General features: G+C 37.1%; 1 protein-coding gene across 3 annotated transcripts in view; it reads left to right on the top strand.

Annotated features, from left to right (window-relative positions):
• PTPN3 (protein tyrosine phosphatase non-receptor type 3) overlaps nucleotides 1–12269 on the top strand; it is a 133184-nt gene that overhangs the window by 81242 nt on the left and 39673 nt on the right. For all 3 annotated transcript variants that reach the window (XM_074576352.1, XM_074576353.1, XM_074576350.1), the window contains exons 13-14: nucleotides 2778–2912; nucleotides 4436–4612. In XM_074576352.1, the coding sequence (XP_074432453.1) occupies nucleotides 2778–2912; nucleotides 4436–4612 (312 nt within the window). The remainder of the gene's footprint in view (nucleotides 1–2777; nucleotides 2913–4435; nucleotides 4613–12269) is intronic.

Here is a 12269-nt window from a genome sequence, read left to right as displayed (position 1 = left end):
TGTGATATTGTCCGTCAGCTTAATGACATCCTCCGTACTAATGCATTCTTTGGCCGTATTATGCCAGAAACAAACATGAAATTTAGGATCTATGTGAGGCAAAAATGACTCAGCAACCTTTATTATCAGAGACTGTTAAAGTACATAAGAAGCAACAGTAATTTTGGAAGACTTTCAGTAGTTCCTATCAACTTAGTGTCACTCAACAAATTATTTTCTCAAAGATTTAAGAAAAGGTGTGAACAAGTCATTTCCAAAGTTCTGTCTTACGTTGAAAATTTTTGCTTTCCTACTTGTTTGTGATTGTGGAATGTTGTAAGAGACAACATGAGCTTCCATGTTCCTTTTCAAGGATGGTGCTGAGCTCATGTGGAAGCTACGCAACCAAAAAAGGGATTCTGCATTCTCCCATATGAAAGGGAGCAAAATTTTCTATTGAGTAAAACAAACAAAACCAAAGAAACAAAAAACAAACAAAAAAACAAACAAACAAAAAAACCCAAAAAAAACCCAGAACTACAAAACCCCCCATCAACCACACCATATAACCCTGGAGGTTTTAAGATTGACTTGTCTTCAATAACTTTTCATCCAGCTTCTGTCAGCTTTGAAGAGGGTTACATTCAGGTTTTACCACCTTAAGTATCACAAGTTTTCCTCTGGGATTTCTGGCTTTCTTGTACTATGTTCTTTTACAGTCATGTGAGGCAGATACCCTAGTGTTTATTGCATCAGTTCAAATAGCTGAACTCTTGCAACCCTTTAGTACAATTTCTTATTTGCACATCTCTGTGCCCTTCTGGGTTCTCTTAGCTTAAGGTACTAGTGGAATTCCATATAAGTTAGGCTGCTGAGTTGTATAAATTGCCTGTAAGCCTTATTCTAAGGGCAGGATGAATCACATCTCCAACATGGAGAGATACGTTCATTCAACATTTCTGGACTGAATGCTGAATTCAGGCATATTCTCATTCCTTGTTGAAAAGCTAGAAGTGTACCTATTTTTTTCACAAAGGATAACCTTGGTGATAGATGGGGGCGAGGAACTGTCACCTCAAGATATGACAGTCCATTCCAGAAAGGCATTAGCCTCTCAGTATCTTTGCTGAGAAATACCCTTGTATTTGACATCTGAAGAGCAGCTGCTTGGAGTTCAGGAGGTTCTTTATGTTATGTACTGAAATATCTACAGAATATATTGTTTAAGTGGTTCTGTGGTCAGGGTTTGGGGTTAGGGCTTTGAATTCCATCACACAAATTAGGTTGCATCTCAAAAGTCACCTGCATTGGAAAATGCATGAATAGGCACTAGTAAAAAAGGAAAATTGATTAGTGCAAAATATGTGGAATTCTTCAAGATGCCTTTTTTGTAAGACATCCTCTTTTTCTGCTCTCCCTCTCCGCTTTGCCTATATAAGGCTTCTTTGAAAGAACTCTTTGTTTTTATAGAAGGCCAGAGCAGTTTGTGCTTTGTCATTGATATTCATAAGACTTATAGAAATAAAATAGATAATACAGGCAAAAGCGTCTCCTGAGTTCATGGACTGTGTGTTTACTAAGCTTAAAAACATCCATGGGTTACTAATTTTGACATCTAGATGCTTCATATTAAGTTTTCCCTCATTGTTTTTTAAACTGTGAGAAGCTTTAAAAGTACACATTTGGAAGATGAAGGAATGCATTTGCTTTAAAATCATGAACAAGATATGTAATATACTTCAAAATACAAGATTACTTTTTCTGTTTTACTAGTATAAACAAAAAGTAGTACGATGGAAAGCATACTTAAGGTTTGATATTAGCATGACTAATATCCACAGCATAAACAAATTTTTTTTAATGCTCTGTAAAATAAAGACATTTCAGCTCTGTAGCTCACATGTCACAGCCACCTATTATGTACAGCTCAAGACTTAAAGAGCCAAAGGTGCTTTCTCTGTAATCTCATAAATTGCTACTTTTCCATGAGAAATCCTAGACCTGTAAACTTCAGGATGAGCAGTGTATGTCTCTGCTTGTCTGTCTTGGAATGCTGTGTAAAAGGATGCATACAAGTTAGTTTATCTCAATTTTTATCTACTTAAAAATTTTCTTTATGCTGTATAATTCCACTAGTAAGATATTTTTATTGCTTTCCTGGCTGAGATTCTGATTCTGATGCAAACCTTATCTTGTCAGGTTCTTGTTACAAAAAGCAGTTCAGACTTGGAGATCCCCTTTTCATGGCAGGTCTTTCTCTCATGGTTTATTCCTATAAGGAACACATCACTCAAATGTGGCTTCCCTCTGGAAATAGAGAATGGTCTGGTGTAGCTTTTACTTGCTGAGGCAGCAGGTAGATGGTTAAAGTAGTCCTGTGCTTAGTGAAGCCATTAGTGAATTACTACCCCTTTATGAGTTCTAACAGGGAACATCTAGAATCTTTTGTCTCTATTTGAGCCATGTTTTGTCAGGCACTCAGTTCAGTGCCAATAGGACATACCGAACTTCCTGTTTTCCCCTCCATCATCTTAAACACAATTGGGTTAAAAATAACTCTCAGAAAAAGTTATTTGTACTCAGACTTGTGATTAGCATTGTAGCAGGGATTAACAGTTTTATTGACACAAGTGAAGGACAGCAAATGGCTCTGTGACAATGTAAATGCATAAGCAAGGGAGGGGTAAGCACAGGGGACTCTTAAAAACACAAGAATTATAAAATTGACTTTCATAAGCGTATTTTATTGAAGTTTTCTATGCCAAATAATTCATGTACAGTTTTTTATTTCTTTTCAGGTCTGTAAACAGCCAGTACTGCAGAAAAGTTATAGGTGGGATGGTTTGGAACCCATCTATGAGACGATCTTTATCGGTTGAGCATCTAGAGACCAAAAGCCTTCCATCTCGATCACCTCCTGTTACCCCTAATTGGTAAATCCAGTTTCAGCCTTTCCCCATACCTTCCAGCCTCCTACCTTTTCTAATTGTATGTACTTTAGCAGAATAATTACGTAGGGGGTACATATATATATTTAAACATTGTTATTCTGACTATATATATGATGACAGGAGAAGAGTGGGTGTCACTTCAACTTTAGCAAGGCTTTTGGTACAGTCTGACAAAATATTGTACCCAAGTTAAGACATTATGTTCTGACAGGGTGGACAACAACGTGGTTTAAAAAAAAATAAAATATGGTTGGATGACTGGACTCAGAGGGGAGTTGTTAATGGGTCATACTCTACCTGGAGGCCAATAGCAAGTAGACTACTGCAGGGGTCTGTTTTGGGACCTGTCCTGCTTAAAATCTTTATGACCTAGAGGCGGCAATGGAATGTTTGCTTATGAAGTTTGCAGACGACACCAAACTGGGGAGATGAGTCAATCAGCTTGCGGGCAGGGCTGCTATCCAAAGGGACCTTGATAATCTGAAGAAATGGGCCAAACGGAACTACATGAAATTCAGTGAAGACAAATGCAAAGTCCTGGGAAGGAAGAACCCAGTGCAACGGTATTGTCTGCGATGCAACTCTTTGGAAAAGGACCTGTCGATCTTCATAGGCAGCAAACAGTACATGAGCTATCCGGTGTGCCCTGGTAGCTAAGTCCAACAGTAACCTAGCGGTATTAACAGAAGCATAGATGGTAGATCAAGGGAAGTGATTTATTCCCCTTTTGCTTAGCATTCATTAGGCATTATTAGAATGCTGCAGACACTTTTGTGTCCTCGAATACAAGAAAGACACTGACAAACTGGAGCGACCTCAGGAAAGGCCACCAGCCACCAAGCTAGTCAGGAGGCTGGAGCACTTACCTATGAGGAGAGGCTGAGACAACTGCACTTGTTCAGCCTGGGGAAGAAAGGGTTTCCTGGATGCCTAATAACAGCCTGGCAATACTTAGGAGGAGGCCAGCTAGAGGATGAGGCCAGGTTCTTCAGTGTTGCATGGTGAGAGGATGAAGCAACAGGTATATGTTGAAACGGGGGAAGCTCTATCTGGACATAATTAAAAACTGCTTCATCACAAGCACAGTTGAGCAGTGGTTGTTTGGAGAAGCTGTGCAGTCTCTCTCTGTCCCTCAAGTTTTTTGAGATCTGATTGGATAAAGCCTTAAGCAGTCGTCTCTGACCTCAGTTGACCCTGCTTTGAGCAGGAGCTTGGACTAGATGACCTCCATAGGTCCCTTCCAACTTGAATTACCCTTTGATTAGAACTTTAACAGTACAGGTAGCATTTTAGAGGGGGGCAAAACCAAATCAATTCAGTGTACTGAACCTAGCAGTCTGTGATTTCCTAGTATACCATACAAAATGTTTAAAAATTGATTATTTAAAGTGAGACCTGTAGGCCTGTCATTAAGATTTTGGGATGTAGATTGCAATAGGATAGAAATTTCACTTTGATAAAGTTTTATGAACTTCCAAATTGTGTTTGTGTTCCTTATTTTTAAGGCGGAGTCCTAGACTACGTCACGAAATTCGTAAACCACGACACTCATCTGTAGATAACCTTACAAATGAGATTAGTTATATTACTGAAACAGAGGATGTTTTTTATACATATAAGGGCTCTCCAACATCAAAGGACAGTGATTCGGAGTTCTCTCAGAACCGTAGTCCACAAAGGAGGTAAGGACTTCTGTAAACAATTTGTTGCCTATTTTAATTTTTTTTTAAAAAACACCAAATAAAAAAACAAACAGCTTTAGTACAAAATCATCATCATCGGTTATAATATTAAAAGGAGTTCAGTTTTATGTTTGCATCAGCTTTATTTTGACAAATTGCTAAACTGCAAATACAAAATGCCCAGTTAAAAACAAACCAGCCCTTCATCCCTAAACAATTCTCAGCAGTTGAGTTCTCAGTAAAAATAGACAAGCTATTAAGGCAGGCCTGTTCATAACTGCAATATTTATAATATTTATAGAATTATTAATAATAATATTCCAAGTAGTTTCTGCACCCCTTTCCTACCTGTTATAAACTCTTCCTTTTTTTTATTATTTTTTTTTTTGGGGGGGGGGGGGGGGGGAGGCGGGGAATACTTATTGACCTCCTTTAAGAGTTCACTTATATTCCACATCATCAGCTCAGCATCATCAATTGAAAGAGTTACTGCATTTGAGTAAACACAACAACATAATAATGCTAGCAGTCATCCATCTTCTCCCCCAGAGGAACTGTAGATTGCTAGTCTAAAGGCAGTCTCTGCTTTTTGCCTTGAGGTATTTTTGCTGTATTCCTTCAGGACCAACTTTGTTCTCCCCTGAAGTGTTCTAAACACTGCTAGGTTTGCTTCCAGGGCTTGAAGCATCTATCTTTATGCACTGATTATTTGTTTGCTCTTATATTACACTTTATGTGTGGCTTCACTCTTATCTTACAGAGGCATTTCTTAATGAGTAACTTCAGACTAACACAATATTAACTTCAGAAATAGTGTACAAAGTCATTAATTGTTCAGTCTCCAAAATAAAACAGAGCTACTTTAAAACTTCCAGCTGGGGAGAATATTATATATTAAAATGCAGGTTCCTTTTTAATGTTACAAAAGGAAAATAGTTTCTAGTGATCCCTAGTAACTTTAAGGCAATATGTATTTTGAGAAGCAATGTATTAATGGAAGCTGATAGGACTCGCCTACCTCTGTGATAGTGTGCAGCTACTAACTGTACCTTTAAACTGTGGATTTAAACTGTTTTCTTCAAATATGAATTTATTGTTGTTTATTATTTATGTATTGTTAGTACATTACAGCAGAGACCTTTCTATGAAAGCAGGGAAAAACTAACATATATGCATATTTGGAGATTGTTACTGTGGTGTTTTAAATTGTTTTTCTATCTTTCCGACTGGAAGTCAGAAGAACCTTAATACTAGTAGCGTCAGTAGGAGCCATAATAATATAGAAAGGTGATGCCTCTAGATGTTGTGAATAGTCATGGATAGGAAGCCGTGTCTTCTGTTTACAGATTATACACTTTTAGAAGTATTTTATCAGTAAAAATAATGAGAGGCAGATCATAAAAGGAGATAATGAGGGTAGAAGCTGTAGACAGAAAACTAAATTACCATGCTGTGTTGTGTGACTGACGGGTTGTGTCCTGACAGTTTAGTATATTGAGTTTTTTTCTTGTATTTTCCTTTTTCTTTTCTTCCCCTGGACTTTTTTCCTTTCCTTCCTGTTTCATCTTCTGATGCCTACTGAGAATGGAGTGGGAAAGCTTGCTTTTGTGCTGTTTCTCAAACACTGAAAATAGGATGTTCTAAATTTGAAAATTTTCAATTCATTCAATTCAGTTCATCTATTTTCTGAGCACTATATGACTATGCTGTATCTGAGTAATATCACTCACTGTGGAGGAGATTACTGTTATTACCTCGTATAAACCAAACTTCCTATATGTCTTATCGCCAATGCATTCTTGGTTTCCTGGGTATGTTTATAATATTTGATACTCTGCAGATAACTGAAAAAATGCCTGCATAAATGTGATTAATTTAAATTTCAAGTGTGTGTTTTCAAAGATGAATGTAATGCATGGAATGAATTATCCTTCTTGTACTGTTACTTTTGTGAAGTAAAATGGTCATTAATACTTTCCTTTTTAACAATTAAGGTAAAATATACAGTAACCATCCAAACCAAAAACATGTTTCTTCTCTATGCTGGAGTTTTCAGCAGTTCATGTTAGTCCACATTCCAATTTTTCTTCTTTTATATTCTTAGAGTAGTCATTACTTACCTCAGTCCCCCTGTTGAAAGACGTAAAGTAAAATTAAATGTATATATGTGTAGTCAAATCATTTTTCCCCCTGAGTGCTTTATTTGAAGAGGGAATCTAACACTATTAGCTAAATCTAAAAAAATTAGCTAAAATGGAAGTTTAACTTGCATATCTTCAGTATTAAATATGGACAAACACTTGTCCTGGACTTTTGCCACACTTCAGGAATACTTAGATATTAACTATAACTCACCTTGAAGAATACTGATAAAACCAACTTACTCATTTTTGCCATGCTGATCTTTAGTACATTTGACATTAACAAAATATGAGATTAACATTTTATGGAAAAATATTGAAATTGTAAATCTGGTTTTCTTTTTCCTTAGAGGAGAGTGAAGAGCAGCTTCTCATAGTCCTGATAACATATGTTGTCTGTAAAGGCCCTTTTTTTTTTTTATACTGCCTAGCCTGCCAGCTGACACTATCAAAAGAGGTATTAGTTAATGCTCATTATAACTAATTAATAGCTTTGTGAAAAAAAAAAAAAGGGAAAGTTTTTGGAGAGCTACTAGCAAACAACTGTAAGATGCTGTTTTTTAATTGCTGAGTTGTTATGCCTGGGACCTCAAATCTAAATTATAATAATGCAGCTGCTCGTTTTTTGTCAACATCATATGTTTATATCAATTTCATTTACTGTGGCTGAAGCTCAAGACTGTACATGCTGCAGTTAGCATCAGATATGGCTCTTCTCTATTTTTGAGGCTGCCATCGGCATTTCAGGGCTGGGGGGGATAGTTTTCACCTGTTTCACTTCAGTCCCTGTGTAATGTCTTGCGTCTTTTTTGTCAAAACAACGAGTGGTCCAAGATAGACCTACCTTCAAACTGATCTGTGGTGATATAGCGCTTGTTGAGACAAATATATTGTTAAAATTTACATAAGACAACTTACTGTGTACCTAATCCTACCAAGATATGCTTGGAACCTTGGTGGGTATCAGAACTGTAGAAGCCACCACTGGCAGAGCACATAAACCTGCACTTATTTTCCTATACACCTTGTTTTACCTCCTGGCAATACCAAGCATAATTATTTTCTTAATAATCGATTTCTTCCTTGCTGTGTTTACTCACTTAAGAGAATCAATCAAGTTCTATTTTCTTTCTATAAAACATTACACAATTTAGAAAACAAACTATGTGGAACAGCTTTTAGTTTAGAGGACATAAAACACATCAGTTATTAGCATTTCTTCCTCCATTTCTTTAAATGTGTTCTACTGTGTTGACCTGTCAACACCTAGAACTATGTTTACTGTTAAATGCTTCTAAATAATCATGTTGGAGATAAGGGCCAAGAATATTTTGACTTTCATTATATTGTTTCCCTGAAGAATACAGTGATTGTCTTAAACGTATTTTGTATGAACGTTCTACCATCTAGCAGAAATTCAAGGTATATCCTACAGGCTGTGACTGGAAAAAGAAAATTACAAAATAGAGCAAACCACGTGTATAGATGAACTACAGAAAACCAGGGCAAGCTTTTGAGTCTTGTGTCAGTGTAGCTAGACTGCTTCTGCTGCCCAAATTACCTAAGGTACTTTCACATCCATGTACAATTTAAGGCTCAGACAAAGTGAAAAGAAACAATCTTTCTCTCTCAGATTAGTGTCTGCAGAAAAGATTGGAGCTGTCTATTACATATGTATTATGGACAAAAAATTGCTCTAATCTCAAATTAACATATATTAAATAGAGCTTTATTCACAGGGCATGAATAGGTTTGCCTATCTAAGCCAACCATCTCAAATCACAGCTGCATACAAAACCTGTCATCAAAGACAGTGCTGAAGAGGACTTCAAGAGGACTTTTGTTTAGCCCAGGGCTCCCCAGCCTTTGTGAAGAAAGCTTCCCCTGTCAGTTCTTTCTCCTCTTTGTTGCCCTGCTGCTGTCCGACTCATCCGACTGCTACTGCCACTGAAAAATTAACACTACACACAGACGTGGAGCCCACACTGAGCCTTCTGAAGTCTTATAGGTTGCTTTCTGTGTTAGACCACACTTTTTGTTATGACTGTGCCTCACCAGTCCAGAACAGGTAATACAATCTTCTGACTGTATGTTGTACTCGCTCTGTCACTATATTTATCCCATGTCTACATATGTATGCACATGCTACTACTATTATTTTGGTTTTAAAATGTTTTCAAGAATAATATTGAGGTAAAACATTATAGTAAGCGTACTTGTTTGATAATTGTTTTTCAGTTAAATTTGGCTTTCCCTAGTCTTGACTTCAGCTTCCTGAAGATGTTTTTCTTCAGAGATTCACACTTTCTTCATTGAAGCACTGCTGCTACTGACTTACTACATTTCTTATTTTAAGCAAGGTAGAAAACCTCTGTTCTGTGAGGTTACATACCTTATCTTCAGATGTCCTTAAGCACGGAGATATGCATTAGGCAATAGTTATGAATGTGGAGCTTTAGGGCTTTCCTTTAAGATAGAAAACAGAACAAATTATATTATGAGGCTTTATTTCCAAAGTTATCTCTGCTGAAAAGCTGCTTTAATTTGGTGGGGTTTTTTTCAAAGTTGTGTCATACCAACGGGCTACCTGGCATCAACCCATCCTGACCATCTGCTATCCTGATAGGTAGCCTGGATGAGCTCCTGGAAGAGCTTGTCTTTGAGAAAAATGTTTCCCTTTCAGTGTAACAGGTTTAAACCACAGCTGGTTATTTTTAAAGGCTGGCCGATGGACTTGTGCAGGGAATGTTTTGGTCACAATTTTCCCTTTTTTAAGCCTGTTATGGTACCTGCAGTTTTTCTTGATAAAGGGTACTACTGGAGTTTCCAAATTTGGAATGAGGAAAGCCTCACTTGTGTAGAGGGAAAAAAATCATCATTAGTGATACACCTTTCTGTGACGCTAATGCAACCTGTAACTAATGTGTCATTTGAGGGCAAAAGGCCACAGCAGAATTGAAGTAGTCATATTGAAGTAGTCATATTGAAGTATGTGGCACTGTTTCAGGACCAGGTTGAGAAATTTAAGCAGTAACCTTCAAATCTAATTTGGCTTTAACTGGGGCAATAGGCTTTAGGCTTGCAGTAGGCTTTTGGAATCTTGTACTCTGACATGCTTGATCTTGTATCAGATGACAGTTTTTGTCTTGAAAGACTACGCTGTCCATCCCCTGTGCAAGTTCTGGTTCTCGGTATTGACTTTTGTTTTTTCAAAAAAAATAAACTTAAAATGTAGCTAATATATAGGGAATGTAACTTAATGTTTGTCACACCCAGTAGTTAATGTGTAGGATGCTTCACTGATGAGCCGTTACAAGAACAGAAAAAAAATTGAAAGAAACTAGCTTACCCTTTACCTTCAAGTAAATAAGTGAAAATTGAAATTACTAAAATGAGTTTCCTTGTTTCCTTATGTTCAAGTATTTGTTGTAAAGTAAAAATCTGTAGATTTAAATGTTTCAATAATACACATTTTAAACACTTGGTGAACTTAAAATGCCAAGGTCCAAGGCATGCCATGAAAATACAGACATGTAACTGAGTAGTATTTAAGAAGCTTTGAACTGTAATTTTCCCTACGTGTTCCTTTCCCTTTTTTCAAGCATCTTATGGTGTGTGAGGTGTGATACAGATGTTCACACTTAACAGTGAAATGAGAAATGAAAGTGAATGAATGAATGTCAAAAAATGAAAACTGAAAGCCACTGTGTTGTTTAATGCTCTTAAACTCTAAGAAACCACCTGCGGGGAACGTACGTGGCTTTTAGCCAGTCTCTATGAAAAGGGAAGAGTATCCTCCACTCTTACCCTATTCATGAATTTAAGGTTTTAATCTGGCTTTGTGGGAAGACTGACACCCACACTTGCCCCTTAATTGAATGTTGTCTCATTAAAGTAAGGTGGTGTTTCTTCTGACAAGAAGGTGGTAGAAGCAAAGGGTACTAAAACAAGCAGGTTTCTTTGCGGTTCAAGATAATCTTATTCATGTTACTAGTGTAGGACCAATTTCCCCTTTATGTGAAGAACAGAGCTTATTTTTGACCTTGTAAATTCAGGTTTAATAGCTTATTAATAGCCTTTTAAAAATGTTTTTATACCATAGGTGGAATTGTTTGGCGTGTTAATATAGCTGTTGCTTGCCCTATTAATGCCCTTTTTCATATTTTTGAACACACTTTTCTGAGTAGGAAGGGTATATGTTAGTAAGAATATATGAGTTTAACTATGTATATAAGGCGCTATTTTAAGGGAAAAAATAACTGGATTATTGGCTTGGAAAAGTAACCAATGTGTGGAGGGTCTCCCTACTTGAACTGTATTCAGTTTCTCTGTAATGAAATAAACCAAAGATGTCTGTTTGGTTTAGAACATCAGACTGCCTAGGAACAAGAGTTTTAGTAGTTTTTCAGAGTAGACTCAGTGACCTAACACATTTCTAAGTCATGAGGTATAGTATCAGTCAGTGAGAAAAACTTGCTGACAGATGAGGCATTGTAGATCTTATATCTAAAGTCATGCATTGATTCGTGAGATAAATCTGGCTAGTTATTTAGAGAGAGTATGAGGTATGAGGAGAACCACAAGACTCAGTGTGGGGGCACAGGGAGGACTGAGGAGGGGCCTGGTTGCGTTGTTGCCTTACTCTGCCAAAAGGGGGTTATCAAGAATATGGAGCCAACTGTTCTCGGAGACGCACAGCAAAAACAGGTGAAGCAATGGACACAAGTTACAGCAAGGGAAATGCGCAAAAGACAGGTGGGGGGGGGGGGGAAATCCCACTGAGATTAGTTAAAACCTCGTACACATTGACGGAAAGGTAGAGTGTTTCCATCCTTGGAAAACCTCGAAATGCAACATGACAAGGACCTGAACGTCCTCATCTAACTTTGATGTTGGCTGTTCTTTGAACAAGACTTTAGGTGATCTCTCAAGATCACTTTCAACCTAAATTACTTTGGGTCTACAATTCTACTTGTTATAAATGCAATATATTCCCACATAAGCTTTTCTTTTAAAGTTAAACATGCTTGCAGAGCTATAAACCTCTTTAACTTACGTTCTAAAACTATCTTTTGCTGGTGATATAGATGGCATAATGTGTACAGTGCCAGAGTTGGAGGGGAAGGAAATGAAATGATGAACTAGTATACAAAACGGAAATTCACTTGCACTGTGCTATGAATTTCTGGAAGTGCATATACGCTCCTGGTGTAAGTGTGATGCATCAACTGGTGAAGGTACTGCACTGAAAATAGATTTCCTGAACGTATGCTGCGTTTGTTCAATTCTTTCAGGTTGCCATTTTGATAGACAATAAACTGTAGCTCATAGTGAGATTTGGTGAATGTACTATGGGAACACATCATTATTTTAACTACAACATAATTCCTTTTGTGAACAAAATTTGTAAAGCAGTGCAGTTGATGAAAGTACCCTTCAGATGTATCCAGCCAAGTCCTAATAACTACTTTCTTGATAGAAAATTGCAAATAATTAAAAAAAAATTAAACCAAGTT

Source organism: Larus michahellis, chromosome 2 (genome assembly GCF_964199755.1).
Source record: "Larus michahellis chromosome 2, bLarMic1.1, whole genome shotgun sequence".
Taxonomy (NCBI): domain Eukaryota; kingdom Metazoa; phylum Chordata; class Aves; order Charadriiformes; family Laridae; genus Larus; species Larus michahellis.
Note: the sequence above shows the minus strand (reverse complement) of the source record. Positions and strands in the feature narration are given on the sequence as shown.